Source organism: Mus caroli, chromosome 11, assembly GCF_900094665.2.
Source record: "Mus caroli chromosome 11, CAROLI_EIJ_v1.1, whole genome shotgun sequence".
Taxonomy (NCBI): domain Eukaryota; kingdom Metazoa; phylum Chordata; class Mammalia; order Rodentia; family Muridae; genus Mus; species Mus caroli.
Window position 1 is genome coordinate 113,216,991 of NC_034580.1, and position 17,081 is coordinate 113,234,071.

A 17,081-nucleotide genomic window follows, 5' to 3' on the forward strand; every position below is an offset into this window, starting at 1 on the left:
TCTCTCTCTCTCTCTCTCTCTCTCTCTCTCTCTCTCTCTCTCTCTCTCTCTCTGTGTGTGTGTGTGTGTATGTCTGTATGTGCATGTACCTACTCCATAGCACTGGTGTGGAGGTCACAGGATGACTTGGGAGAGTCCGTTCTCTAGTCCCAGTGACAGGGCTCTCATGACTGGCGGGCGTTTCCAGCCTTGCTGGTGGTTAGCTTTCTCGAGTAGTCATTTCTGCTTCTTGCTGGGCGAGGACTCAAGGATGCCTCTGAGCAGGCTGCAGCCTTGGGTGGCTGAGGAGGGCAGGTGTCAGGGAACACACTCCTGACCAGTAGGCAGGTGTCAGAGCACAGAACTCATGTCCAAGACCTAGTGTTCCAGGAGTGAGCAGTCCAGAAAAGGTCTTGTCTCTGCTCATGTGACCATCCAGGGGTATTTCAGGAAAGAGTCAGCGTGTAGACCTCATGTCCCCTCTGTAAAGTGGGAGAGCCAGGCTGCCTGATAGACTTGTCAGGCTCACGTAGGTATTTAAGACTGAGATGAGCTAAAATGGAATCTTACCATGCATCTTTGCTGAACTAGCTCAGTCTCCAGCGCTCGGGAGTCACAGGCAGATGCACTTCGCTGGTTCCTCAAAAATAAAAATAGAACGGCTCACATCTGGATGTATGTCCCAAACCATTGAAAGAATGTTCTTGCTAGGCATGGTTGGTGTATGCCTGTAATCCCAGAACTCAGAGGGCTGAGGCAGGGGGATCATTGAGTTTGAAGCTAGACTGTATATAAGAGAGAGCCCCAGGGAAGAGGGAGAGAGGGAAAGCGAGCCCAAGCTCTCGAGATTAGCTCTAAGGGTGTTAATTATTCTGTATGAAATAAGGCAAAAGCCAGAGATCATCTAACCCCATGGTGGATTCTGGGAAGGCCTGTGGTCGCTCCTGGAGCTCCAGGTCTGGGATCCCAGGCAACTCTGGGTGGAGGGGTCTACCTCCTAACCAGGCAGGCAGGTGGATGGGGAGGCCCTCCCAGGAGGAAGGGTCACAGGGGTAGGCCAGAGATGTCCAGAGCCCCTGGAGAGCATGGGGCTCTACTGTGTTCTTATTATTTCTCAAGCAGGCCCTCTGGCAGGCTGGATGTTTAGCTTGGTTTGGGCTTCTGCTGTGAACCTTAATACATGTAGAAGGGCCACCTGGGGCCCGAGGTGTGCCTTCCTTGACTGGGGGCGATTAGGGAGAGTTGGGGGACAGCCACACCTCCTTTCACTGTTGAGCAGAGAGGTGGGGGGAGGGCAAAGTGAGTCTCAGACTCATAAACAGATGGAAGCAATTTTCAGTCTTGTGCACAAGGCCTGAACCCCTGCACGGCAAGGCAGGGCCCCGTGTCGTTCTCCAGGAAGCGGGCCCCAAAGCCACAGGTTCTAGGGCCAGATGTTACAAGGTCTTTGTTTATTTAAAGATGCCGGAAACACAGGAGAGTATTTCTGAGTGGAGAGCTGACAGACACTCTTGAAGCCTTGTGGAGGGGACTGACCTAGGTAGGGGATGCTCCTGATGGCAGGCACTGTCCCTTAGGACTGCCTGTGTCATTGTTTGGGGGCATCTGGACCCCCTGGCAGCTCCTGCTGTGTTTACAACCATTCTCTTGTTCAATTGCCTCCCCTCTCCCACCACCCCTCTCCCGCCAGCCACATGCCGGAAGTAGAGTTGCCTGCACCCTGTGGAGGCCGAGGAACAGGAAGTTACTGACCAGTAAACTAGATGCCTGTGGGGGTGATCCCCACATCTCCTTCCTGAAGCTAGCTCGCTTTGCAAGCCATTTCTCCTGCTGTCCTTTCTGCCACTCAAGCCTTGAGAAGATGCTGACAGGAAGTGTGTCCGGCTTTGCTCCTGCTGGACATGCCAGTAAAATGGAGAGAAAAGCTGCCAGGCCAGAGATGGTCAGGGTTGAGCGAGCTGAGGACGTCTGGGACGAGTCAGCTTGAGTTCAGTGGTTTCCCTGGACATGGAGAGACAGTTTAACCAAAGCCTGGAAAAGCCCCTATGCTACAGACCCATCATTTTGCTGCTTCCTGGCCCCTGCTCACTTGGAATGGTGCCCCCCCCCCCAGCACCTTTGGTCAGTTCCCTTCCTCTCTGAGGGAGGAGAAGGCACAAGTATTCATTGAGCCTCTTTGAGGTTAGTGTGCATGGGAACAGACATAAGGAAAGGAAAGTGGGGAGCAGCTGGTGACCCCTCTGCCCTGGCTGTGTTTGGGGGGCTGGGCTGTGGGGTCATAAGTTGAGACTGCTGACATTTTCCATAGAGGCTGAAAGAGGTGCCTCTCTAAGGCTTTTCAGCAATGCATCAGCTCTACCTCGACCACCCCACAGCGGCCTGGGTTTCAGAGCCGCACTGACGGGCTATCTCAGAATAACAGTTAGGTATACTGTAAGCATTTTGTTCAACCAGACCGGGTGGAACCAGCCTTGCACACCCCTGCAGGGTGCGAGCACCTAGGGTCTCCATCTGAATCATCCCCCAGGCCTGGGCTCTGACCATGCATGCACTCAGCCACAGGAGGCTCTAACCCTGACCTACTGAAGGAAGCTGAAGTCTTCAAGTTTAACCCCTAGCCTGTCCACAGACCTACAAACCAAATCTGGCCTTTGCGTGAGGGTGAGGGCACTTGCTGTCGGCCGTAGCCTGTTTCCTGCCTATCCTGCCTGGGGACTGTATGCGTGGGCCACCTGGGAGAAGAGACACCCCCAGTGAGGATGGGTCAGGTCTGGAAGAGGCAGGTAGAGATCAGATCACCCCTCCTCTGGGAGCTGCTTGTGGTCACCTGTTGGACCGTGAAGGGCTCTGAGTGCTAGCTACAGTTACTGTAAGCTCTGAGCAGAGGCGAAGGGCGTGCCTTCAGCCCTCAGGACTTGGGGCCAACAGAATATGGAACAAAGTCCTTGCTGCCCACCTGGAACCAGGGGAGCCCTGGTTGGCAGAGCTGGCAGAGACCTGAGAGGCAGGTGGCTGAGTGGTGTGGACCAGTTGAATGCTACTGTAGGGGATTTCAGTTCTGAGATGCTATGCAGGAGTTTCGTGGGCAAGTCACCGACCTCTGCAGCCTTGGTTTCCTATCTGAGTGCCATGCTGATTGCAGATCCCATTCTCACGCCTCTGTTTCTCCCTCCCCAGACTCCGAGGTGACTCCCAGCTGTGTTGGCGACATGGCTGACAACCCTAGAGATGCCATGCTCAAGCAGGCCCCCGCATCACGGAACGAGAAGGCCCCCATGGAGTTCGGCTATGTGGGGATCGACTCCATCCTAGAGCAGATGCGCAGGAAGGCTATGAAACAGGGCTTCGAGTTTAACATCATGGTGGTTGGTGAGTGTTACAGGCCATTCGGGGGGCTAGCCTCAGCCCCAGCACCTCCAGGCCATCCAGGGACCAGCCTCAGCCCAAGCTGAGATCTTGCCTCCCTTTGCCTCCCGAGTTCTGGGATTAGGAGTGCCACCATATCTGGCCTATCAGCTCTCCAGGGTAGTGTCTGGGCAAATGTGTGCCATAGGCTGAGGTCCTAAACCAATAGAGTCAGATAGGCTTCCGACTGCAGGGCCTCTGTCTGATGAACTGTCAGTATGTCTGTTCTGCCCAGATCTTCAGACAGCCTACACATCTCTTAGGGGCTGTTACAGCTACCTAGGCCCACACCTCTGGAGTCTTGGTGTCCCTTCTTGCTTTGAGTGGCCTTCCTAGGACCAGGAAGGAGCTCTGCTAAGTTAAACCAGGCCCCAAATCCCCACATTGGGGTTTAAACCCAACCCTGGACTTCCACTGAGGAGGTGAAGCCTCAGGCAGGGCTATCCAAGGATGTCCTGGTCATAGTGTGATGTAGCCATGAACTGTGTTCTTGGAGAGCCTTCCAACCGGCCTTTCCTTCTCTCCCCAGGGCAGAGCGGCCTCGGGAAGTCCACCTTAATCAATACCCTCTTCAAGTCCAAAATCAGCCGGAAGTCGGTGCAGCCACCCTCGGAGGAACGCATCCCCAAGACGATTGAAATCAAGTCGATCACCCACGGTCAGCACCACGGAGGCTGGGTGTAGGGGGGACTGTGTCTTCCCAGGGTGTGGGGTCAGAGCATAGCACTAGAGAGGTCACTGTGACCCCGTGGGAAAATTGGGACTGAGTAATAGTGGGCTGGATTCCCATGGGCCCACCAGGCTGAGCTCCCACAAACATCTGAGCTTTCTTTATACTAAGAGTCATGGCTGGCACCACCCAGAAGAGGTCACTTGCTCCTTGGCATGACCTCAACTGTTATCACAGCCCATTCTGGGACACACCAGGCTGGCCAGGCAACCTGAAGGCTTGGGGTGACCCCTCTGACTTGGGGTGCTATGGTTTGTGCAGATATTGAAGAGAAGGGGGTTCGAATGAAGCTGACAGTGATTGACACTCCGGGCTTCGGAGACCACATCAACAATGAGAACTGGTAGGTGACCTGAGAGAACCTTCCTCTATGGGTAAAAGCCCCACTGGTCTTGGGGCTCCATGATACCACTGGAGGCCAGACCCCCCCACCCCCACCATAAGATTATTTCAAACTCTAAAGCCGCGCATTTGGGGGTCTAACATTCTAGATCAAAATGGGGTTACCCGGGACCCGTCTAGGTGGGTTTCCCACCCCAGGGCAAAGATCAGCATGGGGAGGATGGCAGAAAAATCTGAAATAAGGCTGGTTTGTCTTTGCAACCACCAGCATTCCTGTATGAAATCAGAGGCTGGTGTCAAGCCAGTTCTGGGAATTAGCCTGTTATAGGGGCTTGGGAGGGCGGGCTTAGAGAGGACGCGGGCAGGAGGGAGCATTCAGGGTGCAGGCTAACCCGGCTCTCCATGCAGCTGGCAGCCCATTATGAAGTTCATCAATGACCAATATGAGAAGTACCTGCAGGAGGAAGTCAACATCAACCGGAAGAAGCGCATTCCCGACACCCGTGTCCACTGCTGCCTCTACTTCATCCCAGCCACCGGCCACTCGTACGTCCCATACTGGGCCCTTTGTCTTGATGGTGGGAATCCCCAGTTCCCATACAAGCAGGATTCTGTCTGGGCACAGGGACAGGGGCACTGAGTCAGAGCTGTGTCAGCAGCTGTCATGGGGCGTCTGGGCCTACAGAAGTTCTTCGTGACCTCTAGACTGGGCGGTTCCACGCCCACTCTGCCTTCTTCCCTTTGTGCACAGAGCTGAGGACAGGGCAGACTCTGGGGTGTTCTAGAATCCGGTAGTCAGTCTCTGCAGATGGCATGAGACTCTTTGGGCTATACATGTGCCTGCCCCCATTTCCCGTCCTTGACAAAGATGCTTTGGGGGCCTGGGAGGCTTCGGAATTCCAGATGCCTTTCAGAATCTCCCTTTGGAATCTCCCGGGGCAGCTAGACTGTCAGTGGTCTCAGTGACCAGGGTTCTTGGCTTCCTGTGAGTCTCACCTGTTTCCAGTACATACGTGTTGTTCCTCTCCTTGCTGGATATCCTGGTCGCTTGTCCTGACTCCGTGTAGGGTGCATGTCTAGTCCTGGGCTCAGAGCAGCAGGAGCCGGAGGTGGCTTGTTTGGAAGAGTTGAGGAGTCACAGATTTGTGCTGCTAGAGTATGCCCACTCCCCGCTGTTCCCGGCTCATCCCTGGGTGTAAGAACATGGGCTTTGAAGGGACTTTTCGTCTTGCACCCTGTCTAGAGGGCAAAAGTGTCACTGGGGTCTGGTTGGAAAAACCCAAATATCGGTGTCTGAGCTTGCCAGTAGTGGCCATCTCCAGTGGGGCCCACAAGAGCCAGTTCATGGCAGGGTATGCCATTGGCCTCAGCTGGGGCTGGCTTGTTTGGGGTTCTGTAGCTGCTCTGAGCACAGCCTCGGGCAAGGCCAAGGCTGACATCAGGAGACATGGCTGACATGGCTTCAGCGGGGAGAGCCAGAGGCAGGCACTTCCCCAGTGGTGACCCTCTGGACTAGGGCCCTTCCTCCAGCCGCTCAGTCCCAGGGGACAGTAGTGGCTTCTGGCCATTTTTGCTTGGCTTCTGCCTGAAGCTTCACTTCCTGCAGGCTGTCTGGGCCTGACGATACTGCTACGGGGAAGATGCCATTCCAATGAGAAAATGATGCCCAGGCTCGGGTTCTGCCAGCCTCTGCCCCATCCCTGGGTCAGACCCTGGGTCTCTGCAGCCAGGCTGACCTGGGAACAGCCAGCCTGTCCCAGGGCCTGGAGCTTCTGGATACTGTCCCCCATGTCTCCTTTTCCCTGGCATTGAAAGCCCCACGGCATGACAGTGATGTGAGCCGAGTCACTCTCTGGGTGGACGGTGTCCAGGGCCAGTTGGACTCTGAAGATCTTGTGGATGAAGGAGCTTAGAGCCAGCTTTTCACCGGCTCCCCACCCTCAGCTCCATGAGGGGAGAGTACTCACCCTACTAAGGCCCAACCTTACCCCTCCACCAACATGGCCCCCACTGGGACGCCTAAACGAAGTCTTTTGCACTGTTCCGTTTCAGGCTCAGGCCCCTGGACATTGAATTCATGAAGCGCCTAAGCAAAGTGGTGAACATCGTCCCAGTCATCGCCAAGGCTGACACGCTGACCCTGGAGGAGAGGGTCTACTTCAAACAACGGGTAGGACTCATGGCCTCTACCCAGCCCCTCCCCCTCCAGGACTGCCCAGACAAGTGACAGGCTTAACAGGGGCCTGTCCAGCCCCGGGGATGTATGATAGAAGAGGCACCTTTCAGCCCTTCACAGCACGTGTCCAGCCTTGGGGGAGCCCCTGGCCTTTGTGGCTGCGGGGCTCCCCATATCCAGCTGTCTCAGTGAGGTTCAGAAGGGAGTAGATCAAGCAGATGCAAATGTGTTGGGGCCATGGACCCAGCATGCCTGAGTTTTATTAGGTGGGACAGTCCACCTCAGTGGCTTCCTCCTTCTCTGCCATGGTCAGGGCCACTGCTGTCTGGGTGATAGGGCTGTTCCTGCAGGCATCTGCAGTAGGGTAAGTCCTGGGCCTCTTCTATGCAAGGTGACTTCGGAGCTTCCTGGGAGCTTCAGTCTGGGGTTGTAGGAGAGGCCTCAAATCCAACTGCAGAGGCTACCAGGGCTTCCTTCCCTAGCTGTGTGTTGGGGATTTTCCCAGCATGCATAGGGAAGGGTAGTCAGGGGGTGTTCAAGAGCCTGGATCTGCTTGAACAGATAAGACAGTCAGCTATTCCCTGGGCCACCCTCTATTGACAGCCACGTGGGCTGTCAGTAAGTCATCAAGCTGGGGAGAGTTTCAGCAGGCAGGTACACCCTGGGCTACCATGCTTATCCTGAGAGGGTTTTAGGAAAGAGGGCGCAGCAAGCCTGAGTTGTTTTCTAGGGGGAAGCGGAGAGGGGAGCTGCACAGAAAGCACAGGGAGACTCAGGACAGTGACTGCAGGGCCCCTCTGGACAGGAGAGTGCTTAAGGCCTCAGAGCTGGTGATCCTGGGCAGGCAGGGGGTGGAACTCGGGGAGTAGCGTGCTCTCCTACCATCGAGAGGGCTCAGGGTTTGATCTCAGCACCACATGGAACCGAGCATGATAACTGCTGCCTCCCAGTATTAGGAGGTAGAGGCAGGAGGTTCACAAGTTTGAGGTCATTCTTGTTTATGTAGCCAGTTTGGGGCTAGCCTGAGCTACAGACTTTGCTTCCAAAACGTGGTGGGAGTAGGGCTGGAAAGATGGCTCAGGGGTTAAGAGCACCCAGGTTCAATTCGCAGCACCCGCGTGGCACTCACAACCAGCTCCAAGAGAACTCAGTATGCCCTCTTCTGGCCTCCATGGGCACTTGGCATACATGTGGTACACATGCAGGCAAAACACTTGTATATATAAAGTGAATGTAAAATGGATCTTTAAATAAATTAGACATCCTCAGGGTGGGCCCACTCAGAGCCTGCCTTTGTTAGGGGATCATGGCTCAGGCACTTGAGTGGCTGATAGCCTGATTCACCCTGTATCTTCCAGATCACTGCAGACCTGCTGTCCAACGGCATTGACGTGTACCCGCAGAAGGAGTTTGATGAGGACGCAGAAGACCGGCTGGTGAACGAAAAGTTCCGGGTCAGTGGGTCGATCTGTCGTTGGGAGGTTAGGGACGGTGGACAGATAGACGGGAGGCAGTCTGTCCACTCTGGGTCCTCTGAAGGCAAGGCCTGCAGTTTTCCAGGCCCAAGACACAAGGTGTTTGAGGGCGGCACTGGCCCTCCTGATCACTGTGACTAACTCTTCCGTCCCTCTTTCAGGAGATGATCCCATTTGCTGTGGTGGGCAGCGACCATGAGTATCAAGTCAATGGCAAGAGGATTCTGGGAAGGAAGACCAAGTGGGGCACTATCGAAGGTATTGGCTGCTATGCTGCTGCAGTGTTGAAGCTGTAGTTGGACCTGGGCCGTCAACCATTGCACTCTGAGTCCCTGTCTCTTGTAAGGACACTGGCTGTAGTGTGAACCTCATGTGCACCAGGGTCCCTGAATTTAATGACTTTGTCAGACTTTGTTACTTTGTCCCACGCACTGAGGGCTGGGGTTCTGAACTTTCCTGGGGTCCAACACACCAGGTGGGATGGGTCCAGGGCTTTTCTTGGCTCTTCTCTCTGCTCTTCCACCCTCTTTAGAACGGAGGATGGGAAAGGGCAGAGCTGCCTGGAAGATGAAAACTCACTTTGTTCCTTGTGACCAGTGTGGTCAAAAGGCCCCACAGAGAAACAGAGAGTTGAGGCTTTGATTTGGGGGAAATCCCAGTTCTCTAGGGCCCCAGTCTTGCACCCTTCATAGGTACAGGCTAGACCTCTGTCCTAAGGTCTAGGCAAAACAGGATGTAGCCCAGGATGGACCTGGTACTCAAGTCCTCCTGCTTGGCCTCCCGAGCACTAGGATCATAGGTGCCACACCCCACCTGCTGGAACTCTCCGAGGAGCAAGGGAGGGAAAGCGGAGTAAGAAAACAGAATGAATGGACAGCCAGGGCTCCATACTGGGAGGTGGTCTGGCGCGCCACGTGAAGCCTTGCACTGGAGACCCTGGAGTTGGAATTGTTGCCTGGTCTTTCTGAGGTGACCACTGAGGAGGACCTGTCTTCCAGCCCCTCCCTTCCCCTACTGTGCCCTCCTGTGGGTCTGCCAGGTGGGGTGTCCTGGGGACAGTCTCTGGGTGGTTTTGGTGCCTGTGGCCTCCTGTAGCACTCCCCTCAATGTCAGGTGTTGACCCCAGAAGTGACTCTAGGGGCCTCTCTGAAGCTGTTCTCTCAAAAGCTTGTCCTCAGCTTGGTTCCCCTCAGTCGTTCCTTCCCATCTTTGATGTCTTCCTCATCCTCTAAATCTTCTCCAGGAATATGCAAGGCAAGGTTTGGAGGAGTAGAGTTTGGGGTAAAAGCCATGGGACGCTAGGAGAGGCATTGGATACTAACGTGTCTCTTCTGACCCCTGATGGCCAACTTGGGTACTGCATGCACTCAATGAGAACTCTTTTAGCCAGGTTAGATTACTGTTCCCAGCTAAGGATCCAGGCAGCCTCTGGGTTCGCCCCCTGGTGGTCGTTCCCACATCCAGCATCCTTGTAAAGCGCCCGGGAACTTATCAGAACCTGGTGCAAGTTCCTATCAGGGAGCCTGTGAGTTCATAACTTACTAAGTCCCATCCAATGGGGCCTACTCCTAATCCTTGGTACGCACCATCTGAAGTGTCTGGTCCGTCCTTGGAAGGTGGCCAGAGTACTGCCTGAAGGATGGAAAGCTACTTGGTTCCTCGAAAGCGTCACAAAGTCAGAATACATCCTCGGCTCATTTGGTCTTTTGTGCCCTTAAGGTCCAAGCCATGCCGATCTCCCGTTTAAATTTCTCTTACACTTATTTACTAACTTATTTACTTTATTGGAGGGAGAGGGTATGTGCCAAAACACGCATGTAGTAGTAAGACGACAGCTTGCAAGAGTTGGCTCTCACCTTCTACCGTGTGGTTCTGGGAATCAAACTGCAGTCATTGGGTTTGGTGGCAAATGCCCTTATCTACTGAGTCATTTGCTCATTTTATTGAGAAATTGGGTCAGAGAAGCCAACAGAATTCACCTCAGTCCAGAACACAAGGAATGGGGGGTTTATTTGGGCTCACGGTTCCAGGGTGCAGTCAATCATGCTGGGGAGTCATGGCGGCACGACACTAGACCGTTGATCGCTGTGTATCCGCAGTCAGGAAGCAGATAAATAAATGCTGGAATTCAGTCCACTTTCTTTTTTATTCAACTGGGAAAACTCAGCCCACAGGATAGTGCTGTCCACTTTCCTAGTGGGTCTTCCCTCATCTGAGCCTCTCATAGACACACTAGAGGCGTGTCTCCCTGTTGACTCCTTCGAGTGGCTGTCAATCATCCTGCCCAGTGGGCGTGGCTTTCTGGAAGCTGTTGGCTTTCCCCGGGAGGACAGGAGGGGCTTCCTCCCCACTGATCATCCCTCCTTCTCTTTTCCTTAGTTGAGAATACCACTCACTGTGAATTTGCCTACCTGCGGGATCTCCTTATCAGGTGAGTCAGCTCTGAAGGCCCATTGGGAGGACCAGCTCTGGGGGCTGGTGGTGGTAGATGGGAGGGAAAGGCCCCACCCTGGCTCCCTGATGTCAACCCTGTTCTCGGGAACAGAGCTGAAAACAAGCTAACCGAAACCCGGGAATGGATGAAGAAATGAGGATTCCTTCTAACCTTACGAAGTCACCAGGATGGGAGGGGCTCCATCCGGTTCCCAGTGGGCTAAACATGCTAGATTCAGCTATGGCTACTGTCCACACAGCACAGCCTGGACTGTATGTCCCAAACAAAACTAACAAACTAAAAGAAAAAATTCATTAGTGTGATTAATATACATTAGTAGAAAAAGATATGCCAGGCAGGACTGTCTGAGGGCCTGGTATGGGGCTTCCAGGAATAAATAAAGCCTTCGGGGCTCCTCGCCTTTCCCACTCCCCTTCCCAAAGTAAAGAGGAGGGGAGATCTGCAGTGTGGGCCATCGATAGAAGTTGCCTGGCAGGCTTTAAGGCTCTGGCTCCCACCTGCAAAAAGAAACTTTGTTTAAAAAGTCAGTTTAGGGATGTCAGGGTGGGCAGCGCTGGGGACTGTGGTCATCTGCTGCCTCCTGCTGGCCACAGCGTGAATTTCTGTCTTGGAGCACGAATGGTGAAGCTCACTGGTGAAGAAGGCCTTGAGACCTTCCACAGCTTTGTGTTTTTAGTGTCCAGATCTCCATCCTTGTGCAGGCCCCTGACTAGCCAGTGTGAACACAGAGACGGGGGTACGGGTTAGAATGTGAGGCCACAGAAGGTCTGAAGTTACCAGAGAGCGAGTGAACTCCACCTGGTTTTGCTGGGTATGCGCAGAGAGCCTGCAGGCTGGCTCTAAGAGCCAGGAGGGGCAGGCGGTTGTCATCCCAGGCAGGCTAAGTGGTCACCTCCTCCCCCCAATGCTGGCCATGTTCCCTGCAGGACGCACATGCAAAACATCAAAGACATCACCAGCAACATCCACTTCGAAGCCTACCGTGTGAAACGCCTCAACGAGGGCAACAGCACCATGGCCAACGGGATCGAGAAGGAGCCGGAAGCCCAGGAGATGTAGATGCGTCCCGCCCCTGGACCCCACCCCCAGATCTTTTCATCATCCCTGGCCCACCCACCTACCCTGTCTTATTTTATATAATTATCTCCACTTGTCACCTGCCTCCATCCATCTCTTCCCACACTTTGCCAGGTAACAAGAGAGGGTTTACCTCCCAAGTGTGCTCTTATTGGCTGCAGCAGCAGGGTGGGCGGGGCTAAGCCTGGGCTTGCCTCTGTACTCTACTTCCTCCCGGGCTCAGCCCCTAAGGGGTTAGAAGAGCTATGTGTCCGTCCCCGCTCTGAGTTCTTAGCTGAAGCCTGTGGGGGCCAGGTCCTAGGGGGTGCAGAGGAGCCCATTAGACCACAAGACCCCATGGCCGCAGCCTCAAGCAGGTTAGAGACTGCCCCAAAGGAGGATGGAGCTGGCCAGGTATTCCTGAAACCCCACCTGCCCTGCCCCTCCAGGGGCGTTTCTTACAGCTCAGCTGCCTGCCCCTCAAGGGAACTAGAGACGTCCCAGCCAAAGTTGCCAATCACTTAGACAAAGTGACAACTGTGCCCCTCAAGCTTGTCCCAGAGCAGAAAGTGCCTTGATCTACAAGAGCCAGTCACCTCTTCCCAGATGTCCCTTTGGGTGAAAAGCAGGGACGTGCTGGAGAGGGGGAGGTGTCTTTTCTCCCTCGCCCCTGGATTCTCTTTCCCCTGTGCTGTAGATACCGCTACTACACTGGGCTTTAATTATAAAAGACGAAGCTTGAAAGATGCTCCCCGATGTTAGGAAGCCCCGCTCCCAATGTAAGGAAGGTCAAAGCAAGAAGATGAGTCGAAGCCATGAGGGAGGAAGCCGTGGAAGGGAGGCATAAGGGTGTGTGGGAGCTCTCCTGCCCAGGTGCCGCCGAAGGCATATCCGTGTGGTCCTCAGTTTGGGCCAAGATATTCTGGTTACATTGATGCTCCGCTGCCTCACCCTGTCCCACCCCACACACGCCAGGCTCAAGCCTTGATGATTCAGTGACTGTACTGGGTGGGAGCCAGAAACCTGACCATTTTGTTGTCTACATGAGCCTAGACTAGCCCTGTACCCCAGAACCCATCAAAAATACCCCCAAAGCGGGAGAGATGAGGGGGTCAGAGGTCAGAGATGGATAGCCAGGCTCACTCATCTTCTCTCAGAGGGAACATTAGGGACCATCTATGCACAGCTGACCAAAGCCGTGTGCTTCCTGCCTGCCTCCCTCCCATTCTCGTTTGCCCCGGGGAGAAAGTTTGGTGAGATGAGTTAGGTTGGACCGGCTTGGGGAAGGTGCCTCTACAGACCCCGGGCTAGCTTTCTGCAGCCCAGAAGTGCAGTGGGAGGGGTGGGGTGCGGACAGATGGAGACGAACATTGTTTCCTGCTTTGGGCGTCTACTCCCTCATCCAAGCATGGAAGGCCCCTCGTCATGCCCTGTGGCCGAACAGTTCGCTTGCCAGCTTGCCAAGTTCTTTTGCCAAAATCAGGACTTTGAAGGAAATCTCCAGCACGCTGGACCCAGGGCACTCTGGCCTTCACCAGCCCAAGTGACCCTGGGGATTTAGCAGCAACCCGGTCATCAGGATGACTTTGTGCCTCTGTAACCAGGTATTGAAACTGTTTGTCTCACCAGGCCGGTCCACGTGGCCCTCTGCTGGGGGCTTCCTGGTGGGGGGGGGGCAGAAAAGTCTCTCTCTCTCTCTCTCTCTCTTTTTTTTTTTTTTTGTATAAATAACAAAGTGTTGAAATGTATTTCCTGAAATAAATGTTTCAAATACAAACTTTTTTTCTGGAGTTCTCTTTGGCAGGACCTGTCTGGTCCATTAAAGGGGGTGAGGGGAGCAGGGGAGTAGAGGCTCCCAGTGGAAGGAAGCTATAGGACTGTGTGAGATCCGGAATTGGGAATCAGCAGCCCAGTGGTAAAAAGTTAACCACACCCACTGCCTGTAATCCAGCTTGGGGGACATCTGACGCCCTCTTCTGGCCTCTGGTGGGACCTGCACACTTGTGGCAGACACACATACACATAAATACAAACCTAAATTTTATTATGTGAGACCCTGGTAACTGGCCATTTATAATAATGTTATTCCAAGAGAACTAAACCATGTGTGGTCCCAGGAGGCTGGCTGAGCCAGCCAGTTTTGTGTACAGGAATCAGGAAAGGGGAGGGACCCTCTCTGTGTGCTTTAATGTCCCCAAGCTCCTGTGGCGAGTGACTGCAATCCAGGCACCCTAGAACAATAACAGTGTACACTCTCACCATTCAGAAGCCCGGGACCAAGTGTCGGCATGGCTCCATCCCCAGTCCCCTGCCACCCCTGCTCCTGGGTCTGTGCACTTTGCTCTTGAGGGACACTCGTTTCAGCCCAGGATAATCTCATCTTGATTTTAATTACATCTGTAAAGATCCTGTGTTCAAATAAAGTTTTATTCTAAGCTTCTGTGCAGGTGGGAATCTGGGGCGATCACCTCCCCACATTCCCTTCCTGCATCTCAGGGGTTCCAGAGCTACAGAGACAGCATGAGAGAACAACCCGAGGCTTGCTTGCATCCACCAAGCAGTGAGTGGTCTAAGGAGTGACCCTACCTCTCTGGCCTGCCCACACTCTTCCGCAGGCCACCTGAAGACAAACGGGCTTCATCGGCCAGTGAGTTGTGCTCAGCGGCCTCATGGAACCAAGCATCAAGTTGTTGATTTGGCTGTTGATGGCACTGGTGGGGGGGGGGTGTCTGGTCCATGGAGGCAGCTTGCTTGAGTTCCCCAGGTTCTAAGTTCCTTGACAAGTACACCTCGAATTCCTCCTTCCTCAAGGCTGAACTGTTCTCTGTGCATCGCCAGTCCCCTCCAGCCCCAGGTGCTTAGGCAGTCGTCAGCTCATTAACCTGACTGGCCACCAGCCCAGCTCACCTGCACCTCCAAGCCAGTGATGGGGGAAACCTCACCTCCCACTCAAGTAGACACTGTAGGACCAGAGTGGCCAGCCGTTCTCATCTGCCCAGGAACATGGGCTTTCTTGTGCCTCCTAGCTAGCAATGAGGGAATCCTCACCTTTCTACTCTCCACAGTACTGGGGTTACAGGTACAGGCACAGGAAAAAGTTCAGGTGCTGGGATCCACATTCAGGAACTCAGGCTTAAGCAATGTGGCCTCCAGCCCTGAACGTGAATGTGGACTTTCCGTGGAACTATCAGAGCTAGAACCAAAGGGAGGAGGGAGGGGAAGCTGGACAGAGGACAAGGTGGCTTCATGGTGTGGGACCCCATGCCAGTGACTTTCTTCCCTCCTATCCAGCTCCAGCATCACATGTAGCCAGCTGGGACAGTGGCATAATCCAGAGTGGACTGTCACCAAGGCAGGACCCAGGAGCGGGAAGACCCTGCAGCAGGCCCTGCTCTTGATGGCTTAGGCATCTATGAGATTTGGGGTGTCCTGCAGAGTCTGAAAATGCCAGGCATCCCTTCCCCCCCCCCCATTCCAGGCCTCAGGGTTTAAAGGCAGGAAACAGAATGCCCCTGGGAGCCACTGGAGTGAGGCCTGCTCAGTGCAGGCCTCTCAGGCTGGTCAAAGTCTGAAGTGCCTGCTCAGAGAGCACCGTGTGGGGCTCTCTTGGGTTTTTGTTTGCAGGTATCCCTTCCGTGTGTGTGTGTGTGTGTGTGTGTGTGTGTGTGTTGTTTGTATGCATCTGTGTGCATGTGGAGGCCAGAGGACAACCTTAGTTGTTTTGTTTACTTGAGACAGTCTGGGCTAACCGGCCAGCAAGCCCCATGGATCTGCCCGTTTTGCCACTTTGCCACTGGGGTTATGTGTATGCCTCCATGCCTGGCTTTACCCGCTTCTGAGGATCCCAACCTAAGGCCCCGTGCTCCTATAACGAGCACCTTGCTGACTGAGCCATCTCTCCACTCAAAAGATCAAAGTTTCTTTATTTAATGTGTGTAGATGTCTTGCCTACATGTATATCTGTAAGCCAGGTGTGTGCCTGATGCCCAAGGAAACCAGAAGAGGGGGTGGGATCCCCTAGGACTGGAGTTACAGACTGCCCTGTGGGCGCTGAGGATGGAAATTGAGCAGCCGGTGCTGTTAACCACAGAGCTGCCTCTCCATCTCTGTACTCGTTTTAAAACACCACTTTCTAGCTACAATTCTAGCCTTATTCAATATAGAAAATGCCAGAAAAAAATTACACAACATAGAAATAGCCCCATTCACACCCAGTAATGTTGCCTACCCTGATACTGGGGCACAGGCCTCAGACTCTAGGGAGCGCGGTGGTGATCCCAGCATTTGAGACACGGAGGCAAGAATCTCAGGGGTTTGAGGTCACCATGGGTATGACTGTGCACCGCAGCCCCCAACCCTGACCCAAGCCCCTGTGTCTTCTGCCCAGAAGGACTCCTCAGCCAGGGGCTTGCCCTTCTATGCCTCTCTCTCCTCTGACCTCTTGGGAGGAGGGGGAGGGAAGACTCTTGTCCCCATCCTCATTTCATCCCCCTGCCTCCCTCCCACCCCTGCACTGTCCCTTTAGCCCGTTGGGGACCAGTGCAGGATTGAGGTGTATTTTCTGAGTTCAAGTGGAAATTCCTTCCAGATGCTCTGCTGCCCAGAGCGCAGACAGGAGGGGCCTGTGTAGCAGCTGAGTGCCCATGGGAAGGATGCTGTCTGGCCCCACACCAATACAGGGCAGCAGTCACCCAACATCCGTTGCTAGGAGCCCTTGGAGATTCCTGGTCCAGAGGGTGGTCTGCCTTGATGCCCAGTGGGTCCATCAGGCCTGAAGAACCTCTCTCTATGCCGCCTCCAAACCTGGTTTCCTGCTGCCAATGGCCACAGCTGGAATAAGACCTATAAAGTGTTGTTAGTCAGGCATGCTCTGCCAGCCTGCCTTATGCCAGCTTACGTCATCACCCACGGCAGCCAGGTACAGGGCATTTCCACTGGGGGGAGGGGCACCCCATCTGGTCTTTCTGTCTCCTGGTCTTTCTGTCTGTCCCTCTCTCCCATGTTACCACGCCAAGAAGGCCTATTACTCTCTCCTTTTCCCAGGAAACGTCTTGCATTAGATCTGTTGTATGATGTGATCTCTTAGAGGTGCGCCTTGACCCCAGCCCAGCCAACGGTACATTTTCTCCACCTTATCTTAACAGTAAGACCAGAATTAGAGGCATCACACACAGGCTATGTGTGATCCCTGCACTCTGCAAATGGAGGCTGGAGGCCAGAGAACCAGAGCCCAGACTGGCTATATACGTACAAGTGAAACCCTGTCCATGAAAGACTAAAGTAAGACTTAATAAAGAAAGATGTAAAATAAGACTCACATCACTGATAACTCATACAGTACCTGCACACTATAAAACATTTGAACGCCGGGCGTTGGTGGCGCACGCCTTTAATCCCAGCACTCGGGAGGCAGAGGCAGGCGGATTTCTGAGTTCGAGGCCAGCCTGGTCTACAGAGTGAGTT

At 54.1% G+C, this 17,081-nt stretch overlaps 1 protein-coding gene across 7 annotated transcripts in view; it reads left to right on the plus strand.

Moving 5' to 3' along the window:
* The window catches only part of Septin9 (septin 9), a 161,578-nt gene extending 148,183 nt beyond the window's left edge, over positions 1-13,395 (plus strand). For 6 of the 7 annotated variants that reach the window (XM_029484178.1, XM_021175474.2, XM_021175473.2 and 3 more), the window contains 9 exons: positions 3,157-3,348; positions 3,914-4,042; positions 4,376-4,457; positions 4,865-5,002; positions 6,509-6,626; positions 7,991-8,086; positions 8,269-8,365; positions 10,487-10,538; positions 11,489-11,779. In XM_029484178.1, coding sequence (XP_029340038.1) covers positions 3,157-3,348; positions 3,914-4,042; positions 4,376-4,457; positions 4,865-5,002; positions 6,509-6,626; positions 7,991-8,086; positions 8,269-8,365; positions 10,487-10,538; positions 11,489-11,621 — 1,037 coding nt within the window. In that variant the 3' untranslated portion in view covers positions 11,622-11,779. Of the gene's footprint in view, positions 1-3,156; positions 3,349-3,913; positions 4,043-4,375; positions 4,458-4,864; positions 5,003-6,508; positions 6,627-7,990; positions 8,087-8,268; positions 8,366-10,486; positions 10,539-11,488 lie in introns of all 7 variants that reach the window. The other variant, XM_021175472.1, reaches the window with a different exon arrangement.
* The last annotated feature ends 3,686 nt before the right edge of the window (positions 13,396-17,081 follow it).